This window comes from Nanorana parkeri, unplaced genomic scaffold (genome assembly GCF_000935625.1).
Source record: "Nanorana parkeri isolate BGI_ZX_2015 unplaced genomic scaffold, ASM93562v1 scaffold644, whole genome shotgun sequence".
NCBI lineage: Eukaryota > Metazoa > Chordata > Amphibia > Anura > Dicroglossidae > Nanorana > Nanorana parkeri.
Window position 1 is genome coordinate 530,835 of NW_017306912.1, and position 17,856 is coordinate 548,690.

At 41.4% G+C, this 17,856-nt stretch overlaps 1 protein-coding gene across 1 annotated transcript in view; it reads right to left on the reverse strand.

The window, feature by feature from the left end:
• ITM2B (integral membrane protein 2B) overlaps positions 1 to 17,856 on the reverse strand; it is a 39,404-nt gene that overhangs the window by 7,155 nt on the left and 14,393 nt on the right. Inside the window, exons 2-3 of the mRNA XM_018563243.1 lie at positions 4,143 to 4,271; positions 2,087 to 2,290 (exon numbers count right to left, since the gene is read on the reverse strand). Coding sequence (XP_018418745.1) covers positions 2,087 to 2,290; positions 4,143 to 4,271 — 333 coding nt within the window. The remainder of the gene's footprint in view (positions 1 to 2,086; positions 2,291 to 4,142; positions 4,272 to 17,856) is intronic.

The window sequence follows — 17,856 nt, forward strand, 5'->3', positions numbered from 1 at the left end:
TAGTCTGTGTGACAGTGGTAAAGATATTAGACTATCAGAGGCATGGGTATATGTACTTGTTTTGCTATGTGGAAAGTGCCTGAAAATTTCTGCTCCTGCTGTATCTTTTTTTACTGCATCACACACACTGAAGAGAAAGTGGGAGTAAAATAAGCCCAATCCGCAGTGTGAGTGGCATTAATAGTAACTTCATACATTGGTGTCACTGGCCACAATAGCTGCCCCCCACATTGGTGTCCGTGATTGCAGTAATAAACTCCAACATTGGCATCAGTGGCTGCAACAATTACCTCCTGCATGGAATCAGTGGCCAAAATAGAAGCCCCCAGCATTGGCATCAATGACTGCAGTAATAACCATCAGCATTGGCGTTACTGACCACAATAATAACCCCGAGCATTGGTACCAGGCAATAATAACCCTACATGGGAGGTACCACAGCCAAGGACAAGGTGGGCTGCACAAAGAGAACCAATGGGCTCCACATGGTGGATGTGATTGGAACCAGGGCTGTAAGGTGTTGGGAACTTGATTTTGAACTGCTCTTTTTTCCCAGCAGCGTCTTCGCAGCCATCTAATCTCTGGTGTTTTGGGTGGAGGGAGCAGAGCAAGCCGAGCTGCTGAGAGAACCAACTTCAGCTGTGAATGCTGCACATTGCCTGTCAGTGAGGTCTTGTTTAAGGGCCTGTTCACATGAGTTTCAGGTCCGTATCTGCAGACGTATCTGCTGTGTTTTTTGATGCGTTCCAGTTAAAAAAAATATATATTTTTTTTTTTTGCTGGAATGGGGCTGTCAGTATGTTAGCTGCAGTGCATTTGACGCGTTTTCGGACCGTACAAAATGAGACATGCAGTATTTTTCTGTCGTAAGCTGAACAGACTGCACACGTGAGAACTGTAGACCATAAAACACATAGGGACACATTGGGATGCATTTTTAGTGCAGGAGCGTACGGATCAGGTCAGCACAGAAAACGGACGTCGTGTGAACAGGCCCTAAAAAACTCTTTTACTTCTTGTTAACCACTTGAAGTCTGCGGTGTTAAACCCCCTTCCTGTCCAGGCCATTTTCAGTATTCAGCACTGCAGTACTTTGACATTTATTCCGTCATGCAACGCTGTGCTGAAATGAATTTTATACCATTTTCTAGTGATGGAGCTAGATAGAGCTTTCTTTTGGTGGTATTTAATCACCACCGGGGTTTTTATTTTTTACTATATTAGGGAAAAATTACTGAAAATGTAAAAAAAAAACTGTTTCCACTATATTAAATGATAAACATTTATTACCCAATTTTTTGCTAAAATATAGGACCCTGCAAGGGAAAGGGAGCACCCTAAAACAGGATATTAGAGGCCAGTGCTTAGGAGACTAGCTGATTTTACAGGAAACAAACTTTTAAACATCGAGGGGCAAAATCCATTGTTACCGATTAATTCAGCATTTGAAGTAGCTTAAAAACCTTTTGAGATCACTTTTAGTATAAAGCCAATATAAAATGTTCTACAATAAAATGGCAGCAACAAAGAACACCTAGTTCTTAATTTTTTCCTGTTGCTAAAGACAAACATGAGATATGACAAGTAAAACTGGATCTCTTGTACACAAGGAGGTCAGAGTACAAAGGAGTATTTTAATTGCCATCTAGTACTTAGAATTACTTCGTAAGGTTCATAGTGTAATGTAGACCTATTACAGAAGAAAATTGAAAACTACCCTCATAGGTTTATGCCATTATACTGTATGTTCATAAGTGCACAAAACTTATCAAAACCTTGAGAGTGTGTGTAATCTGCCTTGGTAGACACTCATCAGCACTATATACTCCACCACTCTACCAAAGCATTACACAATTATAGCAAGTCCAGAAGTATTCCCCATAATGTGAAACAGACATAATACGAGCAGAGAGGAAAGGAATAGAGGAGGTCCTCCTATCAAAATCCCAGAGATGCAAAAAACAGCGTGATTCAATAGGACTCTTAGGTGAAAAAAATATGCATAGCTAATAGGTAGTGACTGCTTCGCCAAAGCAATCTAGCTATCTTTAACACTTCCTACAACTTTCAAGGTAAAAGAGCTTACCCTGTGAAAATCGTGAACAATGTCAGCTGGGTCACTATCAGCAAATTCAGGGACAGGTACATTGATCAGCTCAACTTCTTCATCTTCCAGGATCTGAATTCTCTCTCTAAAGGAGTGGTAGCGAACACGGGAAGAGTCTGCATAAGGCTCAGCAAGTGTCATATCATCATCAGTGTATCTTATTCCACAGAAGTAAACGCCACGCTATTGAAGAGACAAAACAGAAATCATTATATGGAGCACAGGGATCACAAACAGGTTATACAGTTATAACTGTTTGTTCTTTACCCGCATATTTAAATTATATACAGGTGAAACTCGATTAGAATATCGTTCAAAAGTAATTGCAGTAAGTGCTGCAAAAGGGGACCAAACCAAGTACTGAGTACATATGCATGCTTGTACTTTTCAGAGGTCCGATATTGAACCACCTGACATTTGTAGGCAAATTCGAACTGCGCATGCGCCCGCCGGAGCAGTTCCGGATTACCGGGCGGGAGCGCGCTGCAAAAACAGGGTAAGTGTAAACCGCTGTTAAAGCGGTTTTTAAAGAAAAAAAACTTTTTGCCTAGATCTACTGCTTGCTAGGTAGATATAGGCAAAAAAAACCCGGAGGGTTTAGAACCCTTTAACAGCACTGCATACTATTAAAGTTACATTAAAGTCACAATTTTTTTCTCCCCACTCCCCCCCCTCCAAAGACTTACCTTATGTGATGCCTCTTGATCCGATCATCATCTTCCTTTCACTTGTATTCAGCAATCTGATCCAGCGCTGACTGCTGTCTCTTCCTGTCCCGTGGTGTCTGTCCGACATGCAAGCTCCGCTGTGTCTCTTCTTTTCTCCCCGCCTGAAGGTATCTACTGCGTATGTGCCTGCCCCACTCGAAAAGCTTCAGAGCGAGCAGCGGAGACAGAGATACATTTTTGCCTTTTTGTTAACTTTAAAAAAAATGATTTTGCATATATCTACTGCCTGCTGGCAATAGATATATGCAAAAACAAAGGAGGTTTTAATTCTACTTTCATAAATATTATATCTAATATAGATTAGCTTTACATCATAACTATATGTTGTTTACATGCGTATGTAGACATTATCGACACTTCATCACAGCTTGTGGTTCCTGTGTTATCAGTAGATCGAACTCTTGCTATTCATTTGCAATGTAAACATTTTCCAATAATTTGCTCTGTTTACCTGGAATGCAAATTTACAATGAACCTTTAAACATAGGAAAATCTCCAAAGAGTGTTTAACCCCTTCATGACTGAGCTTGTTTTTAGTTTCTGTTCGTAAATGACTGACACTTTTTTGCTGTGTGATTCTTCCACGTCAGTAATATACTTTCTTACAAAGTGAACCCACACATATTATATATTGTTTTTTAGAGGACACATATGTGATATAAATATGTAGCCCTATGTGTGTCTAACGCCTCACTTTAGGACAAATATAAAAAAAAAAGGGAGGAAAAAAACGTTAAAAAACACTTTTTTCCCAGTTTTGATTTGTAGTATTTTTTTTTACAAAACCAGCACAGCTAAAAAAAAAATGCAATAAATACATTCATTTATCCCTTTTTTTTATTTTATTTTTTACAAATTTTTTTTTTACACTTTTCACTTTTTTTAAAACTTAAAAATGTTATTTTATTTAATGGCAAAAGCGGCATCTGTGTCCCTCTGCTTTGACTCTCAGACACCCGATATTATGTCTGAAAAAGGTTAACCCTTTCATTAATGAATGCCTCTGTAGTAAGGGCATCCATTAATGAATGTTAAAAGCTGATTCTCAGCGGTTAACAGCCCTCTAAAGCAGCAAATAACTTGTCACGTACATTGTAAGTGACAAGTCATTTGGTCCCTTTGTGGCTGGACGTACAGTGTACGTCTCCCGTCACGAAGGGGTTAATCATTGAAAAAAACAGAGCTACGTACTGGTTGTGATGCGCTATTTAAAGTAACATTAAAGTCCACTACAATGAGCCAATTACTGTACCTAACTTGGTTTTCACTATGTCTCTGAAACACATTATATTCCAAGATGATCTCACCTGTGAAACAAAATATCTGTAGAGGTATGCGCCACCCAGCACGATACCAGCCAACATAAAGGCCAATCCAAAGCACATGCACCAACACCAGGCCCGTCTCTGTCCAAGTGGTACAACTTCTTCCACCTCCTGCAAAGACAGACAAATAACATTTATAAATAAAATTGCACTGATCGGTTTCCAGAAGCTATGATAGGTGGACTTCTCACAAGACAAGTCTACAGAGTAAGTTAGACCTAAGTCAGGGATGGACAAATGAATATGGAATTCAAAAACCAGTCTATGCAATCCAGGAGCCAGCAGGGTTGTTTTTTTATTTTTTAACACGTTCCCTCCATTGACAAAAAACAGAAAAAACCTCAAAATTATGAGCTAGCTGTAATTTTAAGGAGCATTGGCAACCTGGCTCATGAGATTTGTCCAGCCCTGTCCTAGGTATACTGAGTGGCCACAAAAGAAGCCCATTTAGAACCATTATTATGATCCTCCATTAAACAAACAAGTAGAAATATCTTATTATAATGTATACAATAAAACTTGGGTGTATAGCTTAAGGTGCCCATACACTGCACGATTCTCGTATGAGAATCGCGGGAAATCCCGCGATCGTACGAGAATCGTGCAGTGTATGGAAGGCGTGCAACCGTTTCTACTGTGCGGTCGCACGTCTTCCGTCGAACCAGCAGGCTAGAAAACCCGCCGGGAATCGTACGATTCTCGGCGAGTTTGCGGCCTGCTGGTTCGACAACTGCCGAACGGGCCGGTGTGCGCACGCGCACACAGCCCGTTTGCAGTCATGGTAAGCCCGCCCCTCATTGCAGTCATCTTCGCAAGTACGATGATCGCAAGTACGATCTGCCTGTCCAAGATGGGCAGATCGTACGTTTTTTTAAAGTACTTTACAACCCTCGCAAGACAAAAAAAGTCTTGTGAGGGTTGTAAAGTGTATGGGCACCTTTATCCTGACATCTGTGTGGGTGTCACATCTACAGGTAGAAGCAAGAGACAGGCGAGACAGATGAGAGTAATGATCAATTGTGAAAGTGCTGGATGTCATATAGCGTAAAAAGGGGAAAAAGGGACTTATTTAGAATAAAAGCACTACCTTTTATTCACTTACTGTGGTATCTTACAGTTATGAATTTATTTGTTAGAAAGCAAGTGAGAAACCTGAAGCATTCTATTTTACAACATCTCTCCAAATGCTTTTTTTTTTTTTATAAAGTGGAACTGTAGTTACCAATGTAAATGTTGTTGAAATGTTCAGTGTGAATATATTACTTGTACCGATGTCCTTTATACGTCCAGTCCCCTTTTTGCACATTTATCCTATGTTTAGGTTACAGACACCTTTTAGACACCGCATTGAGAGGTTCATAGTGGTAGAATGATAGCCATCTTCCCTGGTGCTCAGGGATACTTGCAGGAGAGAATAGACAGAAGATCAGCAGGCTCCACTGAACATACTGAGAATGTGGGGACATTCCCCCATCGCTGTCTGAGGACATTGGGTCAATGGAAGAGGGTGCGGAGAGAAATAAAAATGGTACTGGCATGCTACAAGAAGCTCCATGTTTGGCAGTCACTGCTCTGAAACACCGTTCACACTTATGCCATTCACTGCTTTTGTTGCCCAATGAGCATTAATGCACAACAAAAGGATTGCCATTATCTCTATGGGGCACATTCATACGGTACATGTGCGTTGGGTTGCCATGTGTTGGCAAAAATAGCACAGCTACACCTTTTGGTGCATCAGAGTAGGTTTTCGGCCCCATAAACTGCAATGGCAGTGCACAAGAAAACTCATGTAACATGCATTTGCATGCGATTTAGCACATGACAACAAGCCCCAACCCCTGGCAACCTCTTTATTTAACTTTCACTGGCCAAACACAGAACAGACGTACCAAAACACATGTCAATGCGTTAAAAACACACATCCAAAACAGGAAAATGCAGATGCAAAGGTGTAAACCTAGCCTTAGTATATATCTTTCATTGCATGCATATTAAGACGTAATATTTAAAACTGCACAGTTTTGGAGCTTTACAATACCAATTCCACTTTAAGGACTAAGGTGTAATCACACCCTGGATTTATGAGAAGATGACTCAAGATGACTCACTCACTGCTATCAAGCCATGAACTTGATAATCTCACCATGACACAACACTTTAGAATCCCCATCGTTGCAAGAATATCTAATATCTGTCATTATGGGGACAAGCATGGCAGCCCTGGCATTTGCTTCACAAAGTTGGCAATGGCGGCTCACATATGTGGTGGTGTCTGCCCACTGCTAAGAATTCAGAGACCTGGAAAAACAAGCAAAGCACCCAACGTCTGTGCTCAGGCATTAATTACAGTGCTCTTGGGCTTCGCAAAACAAGTTGGCCAACCATGCCCTACACAAGTTGTTGGAAAATGAAACAATCTCCAGGCTAAAGAAGGCTTCTGCACATAGGGTTCCTCAAATTGTTGGCAGGAAGCTAGCTGTTTTTAGGAAAATGTGACCTTCGGCTCCATTCGCACCTAGGTGTATGGTCGCTCAAAGCGAAGTGTGACAAAACACTCAAGACAAGGAATCCCATTCATTTCTACAGCCCCCGTTCACAACTGAGTGTTTTGTGGCACGTTTCATCACAGGTAGATTCCCATTGACGTCTATGGGACCAAAAAGTTCTGTAATCTGGCAAAAAGGAGCTCATGTACTTTTTCCGGCAACCGGCATTTTTCTGCTTGCAACAAAACGCTCAGGTGTGAACAGGGAACATAGAAACTAATAGGATTCAGTGTGTTCAGCGTTTTGCCTCTCAAAGCCAAGCTGGACAAAGTGTCTAAAAAAGGGGGAGGGGGGGTCAGAACTTCTAAATAACATTCGTAACAGACACATATGAAATATTACACATGTAGATGTTACAAACCCTTGCACCTAAACCCCACCCAAAAAAACTTTACAAACAGAAACTGTAAAAAAACAAACCCCCCCGTACCCCTTGCAATATAGATTTGTTTTTTTGCTTTTCTCTGCAGGCATTTTTAAAGTGTTTTTTTTGGTGTTTTGGCATTGAGGGATCAGCTGCTGGGTCAGTCTTTAATAAGTAGAGCTTGCATTTGGGTTCAAGATCCGCACTAAAATGAGCAAAACTGTAGTTTAGGAAATCAAAAAAAAAAAAATATACAATGCAGTAAAATGAAGGCAGATACAGATGTAAAAATATGCTGAAGTCAAAACAATAGGTTGGATGAAGGTTACTGAAGGCATTCGAAACTACTTCAACTCAAGCATTGAACAAAATGCTCTTCAAGCCTGGATGATTAGACAATGTGGCTGGTATCTACAACAGTTATAGGATGCACCTTGAATTTTAATACATTCAATGGACAGTTATTGTTTATGTATAAGGTCATTAGGGAATTGGGTAAAATGCGAATAAAAATAAGCCAATAGCAAAAAAATATAAATGAAAAAAACCCAACCCCATACAGAACTCCTTGTATACATACAAACTATAGTTTCATGGTCACAAAAATAAATGGCTGCCTATTAACAGAATACATATTTAGTCCCCTTCACCAACTGCCAAGCACCATCCTTTACAAACAATTCTGTCTATAAATAATAATCTTCCCCCATTAGGCACTTTCCCAGATATACCAACCAGACAAAAATAATTCTCTGTATACTGTAAACATGTGCATGTTAGTACTACAAATACTGCAAATTCAATTGTGGTAGTAATATATTGACGGCTGAATTTCTACTAAACCGCAGTTAACCACTTGCTGACTAGATGTTTACACCCCCTTCCTGGCCAGGCCATTTTTCAGTATTCAGCAGTGCGGTACTTTATATACCATAAATACTATACTGATATACCGGTCCATGCGTTTCAGTCACTAACTCTAAATACAGCCACCTCCCCAAGCACTCCAGCTCCCTGCAACTACAAAGGAGGGAAAGCAGGACAATTTAGCCTACATACTTTCAGACTCGGTCAGATCTAGGTGGCTGGTGAAGTACAAATGTACTCTATTGGAGTGCAAGAGCCATCATCACCCTAGCAATCAAGCTTTGTTGCTAGGACACAGGCAGCTATTGGTGCCTAGCGTCCTTCTGTTGCTAGGACACAGGCAGCTATTGGTGCATAGCATCCTTCTGTTCCTAGGACACAGGCAGCTATTGGTGCCTAGCGTCCTTCTGTTGCTAGGACACAGGCAGCTATTGGTGCATAGCATCCTTCTGTTCCTAGGACACAGGCAGCTATTGGTGCCTAGCGTCCTTCTGTTGCTAGGACACAGGCAGCTATTGGTGCATAGCATCCTTCTGTTCCTAGGACACAGGCAGCTATTGGTGCCTAGCGTCCTTCTGTTGCTAGGACACAGGCAGCTATTGCCTGCATCCTAGCAACCAATAGGCTGCATTAACACTATTCGAATGTAAACTTCATAAACATTACATGCGTACTGTGTCTAGACAAATAAAAAAAACAAACACAGGATTTTGCTCCCAGCAAGATCCTACATTTCACATTGTAAATTCAGTAGGACCCTGTGAATGAACCCTAAAGACGCAACTCTTGTAGAACAGAAAAGCATTCTCCACATACGAATACAGTATCACACTAACATAGGTTATGCTCATTACATAATATTTAGGCCTCATTCACACACAACGCGTGCGCGTAAATACCCAGCAATAGGCTGCCCGGACGCATCTCTGATCCATTGTTTTTGCGCATATATACGCTACGCAAATATACGGCTCCATATGCGGCTATGTGTATGGAGCCATTTATTTGCATGTGTTGCATATGGTACAATACGCACGTATGCGCTTATACGTGCCTCAGTGTGAATGGGGCTTTAATGTACTCATTTTTGCCATAAAGCAAGTGTGCTCCCTTACTCGAGAGATTTCCCATTTTTCTAAGGTTACTTAGGTAATCAATAGGAAGTCTGTTCGCATGAGGGCTAATGTGAAATATAAAAGCATTAGCAGAATTACACAGAGCAAGTCGTCTACACGATTAGCGATTTCTCATTATCAAAGAGCAAAAGGCTCTGAAGCTCTCCGATAGCACGCTGTAATGTAGAAGTTTGATATAACAGATTCATTTTAACCTAATTCTACAAACACAACTGTAATCTTCAAAGTCAGCCATTCACAAACTCATCACACACACACTCTTCAAATACTACGTGATGTAACTACCAAACGAACATCTCAAGGCAAAGATAGCAGCTCACCCACTATTGCCAATTAACGAACTGCTGATCCCCCCACTGGGGAAAAAAAAAAAAAAAAAAAACACCCCCACATATCTCCTCTTCCTCAGTACTATCCAACCAAGCAAAAACAAACATGATGCTCAGGGTTAAGCATCGTGCTAATGAGATTTTACCACCAGCTGGCACTTATTTCATGTGGCCCCTTTCAAACGGTATGATCCGTGCACGGATCCCCATGCTGCCCTGCTGATCAAAAGAGATGTCACCGTTAAGACATTAGTGCTCATCCAGTTTTTAATGATAAAGGAAAAAAAAACTGGCATTACTGGACCCATGTTGGTCAATGGGGACATGTGCCAGTTTACAACAAATTACCCCCAATCGGTAAAACGGAACACTTATCCATTTTGTTTTTCCACACCTGGCCAAAGTCGGGGGGTTGGTAGTTGGATAGAACGGACACAAGTCCCTTTAGATCCGGCTCCCCATAGACTAACACTGGGCTTCCAATCAGGCCCACCTGAAAAACTGACAGGCGGACCTCATCGGAAAGTCTGTGTGAAAGGGGCCATAGGCTAGAGCTACATGGAATATATTGAGTAGATCATTCATGCCTCTATAAAATCGCTAGCAATTAAATTCTAGGAGTAGCAATTATAACACTACATAGACTGAACAAGTAGCGCTCTATGAAGTAGGCTACAAAAGTAACACAATAGCGATCAATACTGCATTTTAGCACAATGCTACCAATAATGCAGGCTTGATCACTACAAGATGGCATGTTGGCTTCTAGTGAAGAGTCTGGGCTTGGTGTAAACACAGTTCACCTGAGTTCCACTCAAAACTGTGACCGCCACCCCCCTCCTAGCCTAATCAGTGGCAGCAGTTGTGGCAGAGGGCATTGCCCAACCCTTTGTGATGTATAGCTGTGGGGAGGGGAATGCACCTTCCGCAACTGATTGGGTGCGAGGTAGCTTTGCTGGCTACTTTTTTTTAAAAAGGGGTTTCCCGGAAGCCCCACACCACATCCCCCCTCCATGTGGTGACATAAAAGAGCAACAATGCAGGAAGCCTAGTTTACATATTTAGGACTTCGGTTTTTCGTTGACCTAGTTGACTTTTTTTTTTTTGAGTTTTACATGGACTGTACTTCAACAGTGCAAACAAGATGATTGCGGTCTCTCACTCATCAAAATCTAGAAACAAAAATAAATAAATTCTGTACTAAGAATTTTCTCATAGCCGTTAATCAATTAAAACTTGTCTGGAAAGCTTGTGTGACTAGCGCTCTCTGGGTGCTTGCTGCTGAGGATTAAGGTGGCCATACACTGTACAACCATCGCAAGACCTTAGTCTTGCGATGGTTGTACAGAGATTAAAAAAACGTGCAATCTGCCTATCTTGGACAGGCAGATCGCACTCTCGATCATCGCAAGCCCGCCCCCCTGAGGGGGGCGGGCTTGCGATGATCGTACGAGATGATCGTACGAGAATGGCGGGAAATCCGGCGATCGTAAGAGAATCGAGCAGTGTGAACGGAGACGTGCAACCGTTTCTACTGTACGGTCGCACGTCTTCCGTCGAACCAGCATGTTTGAAAACCAGCCGGGAATCGTACGATTTTCGGCTGGTTTGAACGGTGCTCGGGAGACAAATGCCGGACGGGCCGGTGTGTGCATGCGCACACTGCCCGTTCAGCATTGCGGTCATCGGAAGCCCGCCCCTCAGGGGGGGCGGGCTTGCGATGATCAAGAGTGCAATCTGCCTGTCCAAGATAGGCAGATCGTACGTTTTTTTTTTATCCCTGTACAACCATCGCAAGACTAAGGTCTTGCGATGGTTGTACAGTGTATGGCCACTATTACAGAGATGTCTAATCAAGGAAAAATGGAGTGACCTTTCTAAATGTAGCAATGGTGCAGCTTTTGCTGAATTGTATTGGTAGCTCACTGATTGCTTTCACTAGAAGAACAACCTTGAAGAAAAATTCAAGTAATAACACCAGCAGTTACAATCTGTAATTGCAAACCTAAACCCTGTGGGAACATAGAAATCGTAAATCATTTAAAATTCTATACTATAAACTGCACAAACAACAAAATCTCTAGAGCACAAGTCAACTACAAAGGCCCGCGGGCCAGAAACAGCCCGCCAGATGTTTCTTTTAAACCCACCAGTCCTGAGCATTTGTACTGCTGCAAGCAGGGTCATTTTTTTATTCTAGTCTGTGCAATTCAGCTGGCTGCCCTCTGAAGACCCTGCACCTCCCTCAGCTGAAAGTTTCTCCTCTGGTAAATCCTGCTGTGTGTATCCAGGACTGACTGTGTGTGAGGGCACTACAAGTGTCACCTGCTGACATTTGTTGTGCCCTCACACACAACAGTCATATCATTATATAACAATCCTGGTGTCCTGTGCGTGAAGGCACTACAAGTGTCAGCAGTAAATAGACAGGGACTGCGGACACTTGCAGTTCCCTCACACACACAGGAGGCCAGGACCGTCATTTAATGATTAGTGGGCCCCAAGTTTTGTACCACAGCAAGCAGCAGGGTTCATTTTTTTTCTTCTATGTCAGGCCCCTGATTTTATTTACCACCCTTGGCATGGCCCTTAGTAAGTTTGGATTTGTCAGCTCTGCTCTAGATACAGAAGCAACCTGACTTACCTGCTAAAGTATTTAACCAATTGTATTTGTCAGGCCTGTAGCACCTGCTTAACAAGTAGAGCAAGGATTCATTCAGCCTCATCTAAAAATATATGTCAATCTAAATTACATCACAGAGAAAGCATACAGCGGCAGGAGAGCAGGATGAGGATGAGGCTGGACCTGCAAACCTGACAGCAGATTTGTTTTTTGCAGCGTACATCACACCTGCATGGTGGTGTGTACAGGGCACATAGAAAACAAAATGGTGTCCTAGCAGTAACTGGTGATGTACAGTTTCTAAAAAATGCCAGACACTATCTAGTGTGAATGAGCCCTCAATAAAGGGCCTGTACCCCTAAATAAGTTGTTTTTAGAAGATATTTCCTAAGATGCAGGCTTCCTATTAATTATGGCTGTGTCCTGCCTTTTAAAATTGATATGCCACCAAAATATCTGGGGTGAAAAAAAGGGGTGCATAAAGTAGTATTCAACTCTCAATCTTTTTTTATTTTTTTTTACAATATTGAATCCAGTTTAGACAAAAATACATTGCCCAGTGAAGTCTTTTACATTTGTTTTCCCAAGCGCTTACAGTCATCGTGTTTCCAAAACAGCAGACTCCAACTCTTCCAGCTCTGCTTCCCTGAACCTCACATTAAGGTCAAGGAAACCTGGCAAACTACAACCATACAGAGCTGAAAACTACTAGGTTAGTGGAGGACACACACTGAACACCAGTAACACACGTGTGCTTGGGCACTACACTCGGCATCCCTGTGTTTGCCAATTACAGCATTCGGCAAAGTAATATTGAGCATAAAAATGCTTACATTTCCATACAGAAGCAAGGAGTATGATGGGGGTCTGCTTAATACAGGGTAGACAAACTAATATGGACTTCAGGGGCCAGCAACTTTAAGGCTCTCCGGTCGCCGCACCTCCTCCCCGCCTCACGCTCACCGCCCGCCCACATCCACGATCGGCGCGTGGAGAAAAGGCAAGGAGGAGCAGGTGGGGGGGGGATGAAAGCCCCGGATGGAAAGGCCCGATCTCTGAAACAAGTTGCTGGAAGACTGCTCAGGTAAGCATGCACTTTCCCACACATGGTGCTCTATAATGTATTACTGGGATTTGTATTCCTCTATAGCTGATGGTACATTTTATACAGCACAATGTACCATCAGCTATAGGAGGAATACAAATCCCAGCAATACATTATACACTGTATGTATAATGTATTGCTGGGATTTGTTGTACTCCTATATAGCCTGGTGGTATTCTACATTGCGCTGTATAGAGGACTACAAATCCCAGCAATAATACAGTATACAGCGCAATACCACCAGCAATAGAGTACAACAAATCCCAGCAATAGTACATTATACAGCGCAAATCAGAATACCACCAGCTATAGGAGATGTACAACAAATCCCAGCAATAGTACATTATACAGTGGTGCAATGCCGAATACCACTAGCTATAGAGGACTACAAAACCCAGCAATTATACAGCGCAATGCAGAATACCACCAGCTATCATGTACTATTGCTGGGATTTTTTTGTATTCCTCTATAGCTGGTGGTAGTCTATATTGTGCTGTATAATGTACTATTGCTGGGGTTTGTAGTCCTCTATAGCCGGTGCCATTCTGCATTCATTGCTGTATAATTTTACACTTTTCATTTCACTATATTGCACACCACACTATTTTTTTTCTTTTATAATTCCACCGCTCCAAGCTTGCTCCTGTGATGGACTACAATCTCAATACAAACTAGTAGTCCCATCACTGGAGCCATTTTTAAAAAATGTATTTTATTTTTTATCCGATCAAACTTAATAATCGGCTAACTAATCGATTTTGAAAATAATTGTTAGCTGCAGCTCTAGTGTGAACAGGGACTAAAAGTTAGAAGGCAGTTGTAATTTTAGCATTTGGCTACCTGGCCCCTAGGATTTGTCCAGCCTGGCTTACTAAATAACGATCGTTGACAAGTGAACAGCAAGTTAAAATCTATGCAAAAAGTCTCAACTGTCAATTTTTATTGAAGATTTATGATTGGAGTCAATTAAATTGTTTCCCAGGTGGAAGCACTGCATTAACAAGTTGTATACAAGGATTCAGTTAAAGGCGAGGGCATGAACAAAGTGAAAATGGTAGACTGCTCAGATCCAAGTGTAAAGTAGAAAACAGGAACTGTCCACAAGGGCAGAGAAATCCAAAAAATAGGGAACTTTCATAGTGTTTTGTGGATTGCAATGCCCATGTGCACCTTTCGCGTTGCTAGTTATAAATGGGACTAGAGTGGTCACCATTTTGGCTTTGTTGGATTAAGTATAGACACACGCTGGATGTCTTTAGGATCTCTAGGTTTCCGGTATGTTTCTTTACCATTCACTGCTGGTGACTAAGTGATCAGAAGAGTGCAACATGATACAAGGGGCAGGGGCAGGGACATCTTTACATGTAGACAGAAGAGCCAAAGCTGTAAAACCTAGCACCAGAGATCCTCTCATTAGCAGGATCAGATACTGTCAGATGCCTCCAAGCAGCCATAAAGCATGATGCAATTGAACTGCGTCAGTGCATAGATTACAACACCCATTACTTCATCGTGGATGCCAACAAGAGTAACATGGCACAATCTCTATGCCTGCGTCCCCCACTGCAGCACCCAAATATCTATCCATCTCTCTCTCATTTTTAAATCTTACCTAAGCAAACTGAACAAAGCTGCTGATTGGTTGCCATGAGCAACGGCTCCAGATTCTGTTTGTTCCAGTTATGATAAATTCCCCCCAATTTGTCCCAGCTGCCACCATAGGACCTGCTAACTGGGATTTGTTCCAGCCTTGGTGTCAACCAAGGTTTGACACATCACCTAAAGTGTCTCTATGCCAAGGGGATTGTTTTGAAGCGTCGTTAGAATTTATGCATAAGCAGTGAGGCTACTAGTGAATATTCAGTAACAAGTAGTGCACCAGTACAATACACAACTAAGGGTTAAAGTTTACATTTAAGGCATTTGCTTAATAAAAATCTTTTTAAAAGGATATTAATAGGTTCCTATCAGAGCGTTACACAGCAAAGAAACTGTAACAGAAGGGGTAAAAGGCAAAATAAGAATGGTCTGTGAAAGATGTTTTGGCAGGAGGTTCGTGAAAAAGCCCGTCAGGTACACCTACACACCAGTTGTTCAGAAATATGCATTTGTACAGCTCCATATTCTACTTTATGTACCTGAACCCGGTAAACATGAATTATTTAGGTCACAGACTGGCAGTAATCTAACCGCTACGCTACATTAGTCGTCTCTTGTTACAGTCCTCTTGTCTTATTCCTGGCTCTGAGCAGTCCATCACTATGCAATTATGGTAATGAGGGACACAAACACAGAAATAATGTCTACACCTCTTCCAAACCCAGGTAGCCAAGCACAATGCACACGACCACAATAAGACATACTGAATTAGCCTCATGTATGAGGGAATGCTTCACAGAGTTGGTGATGCCACATAGATCTCCGGCAGCCATATGGGAAAATGAAAGGACAAACCGTCTAGCACAGTGGTGAGGTTAACCTAGCCAGCCAAAAACAACTCTCTTGGGTAATGAGACATTTCATTTTAAAATTAACTCATTTTCCGAGTCATTTAAATTTGTGTTTTTGTAGCATACAATGCATTTGTGCAGATTTATAAATGGCAATTTACTGATAAAACATTACAATGTTATGGGGATATAGCAGCAAGAGCTTCTGGTATAATACACCACATAGACCGTAATGTTAAATCAGACGTGAAGAATGGGTGCATTTTACGCATCATCTGGGTGGCCAAACTCTTATATCCATGTTTTCTATGTGGTGCTGCTCTGACTGAATAGTTTCCAGAAAGAACATTAGAAGCAGAAGGCCTCCATAGTAGGTGGCATTTTAACTCCTACCTACTTACTAGCCAGCTCTTAGTAGATGGTTAGTAAATTAGTTTCTATCGGTTTTCCTTTAAGAATTCTTACAAATGTGGAACATGTCAATACAGTAAGCCACACAAGTTCACACACACCTTCCCCAACATGATAAGAGTTAATATAAGCCTGAAATGTAGCCTATACTATTATCAAACTAATTATTACAATAAGTGGGATTGTAACACTTAGTATCAGAGCATGTTAAAGTGCACATGTGTCCAAACGATGGACATTCAAGTGTTTACATATTCTTAACAAGCAGTAAAGAGGCTTCAAAACAAGCACTCCCTAACCTCTCTAGCTTCATGCATTGTGAAGTAATGCAGTCTCAAAGATCACAACAAAAGGTTTCAGTGCTTTCTAACAGCTAACCAACTTCTGTTTGTTTAACTTAGAATGCTGGCAGCCTGCCAAGATTCTGCTGCCATAGACAGTAATAAGAAAAGAGAACAGATTTGAGTGAACTTTGAAGATGAATTTCTCCACAATGCCTATAGCTACATGAGGGCTTAGCTCAAACTGCTTTTATTGCTTGTTCAGAATATATACATACCTTAATGTGTAGTCTGGGCAGTTTGGTTGTTCTAATCTTAAATCAGCTAACTCTTCAAATACATGTAAATATTTTCTGCTTGCCCAGAGTGGTGATGCAACAAATTTTCCTGTCCATGGCAATGAAAGTGATCACCGTTCTAGAAGAGGTGCCGATCTGCGCGAGCGCACATGCGCACACACACGCACACACACACACACACTAGCCCTTGCAGTGGGGCTACCCCTGCACTGCAAGGGTCAAGTGCTCATTTTGTTCTAGGGACTAAAATAAAAAACTATACTCAACAGATCCTCTCAACCAACTTATTGTTAGACTGGTCCCTGGTGCCTCTCTCCCCCTCCGCTGCAGTGGTCTAAGTTTCCCCAGTCATCACGTTCCACTATGTATAGGACACGTAAGGACGCTGAGGGACATACCATTGTTGCAGTGTGGGACACAGGCTGGAGGAAGCACTGTGACAGCTCTCTCCGGCTCTGAGGTTCGGGCAAGTATACATTTTTTATTTTAGTTCCTAGACAAAAAAGAGCAGTCAACCCTTGCAGTGAGGGGGAAGCTCCACTGCAATAATAATAATAATAATAATAATAATTAAAAAAAAAAAGCTACAAGAAAAATGTTAAGTTCTATCTTGTGCTTGGTGTTATATAAATGAAAGGTGGAATTATTGTATTATTCTTAACACTTCTTTTGTAAGGTGTAACCAGCTATCATTAAGGACTGGGTGCGGTTAAAATGTGCAAGTGTGGTTTGCAAGGATATATGCTCATATAAACTTGATGCCTTAATAAAGATTTGGAGAGAAATCTGGGTTGTCTGGCAGGTTGCTGGGCATATGCCAGCAAAACATCCTTAACTGCTGTTTTTCTGGAGCATGTGGAGATGAGCTTTAGTCCCTGAGCCAAGATATCAAACACTGGAGTGCTATTGGAAAGTGTTTGAGGATATATGTATTTTGGTAAAATAAAAAATGGAGGTCAGATATGCCAATGGTTTTGCCATACTTATGCTCTTCTATGGGCAGTTTTATAGATCCAATAAGCCACTTCTAATAAACCAGAGTTTTGTTCCAATTTTTTCTTTATATAGCCGTTTTAGCTGCTGTCGTGGATTTTTAAACAACTTGCATGATGGAAAAAATGTTTTCATATAATGTTTTCATTTTCATTAGGCAGTTCAAAACCTCTATTATATTCCTTTACTTCCCAAATAGTCACAACATTTATCACACCAGCTAAAAAACACATCTATTCAGGTACAAAAGAAGAAAAAAAAAATTTTTTTACCCACAGTGACCCATCT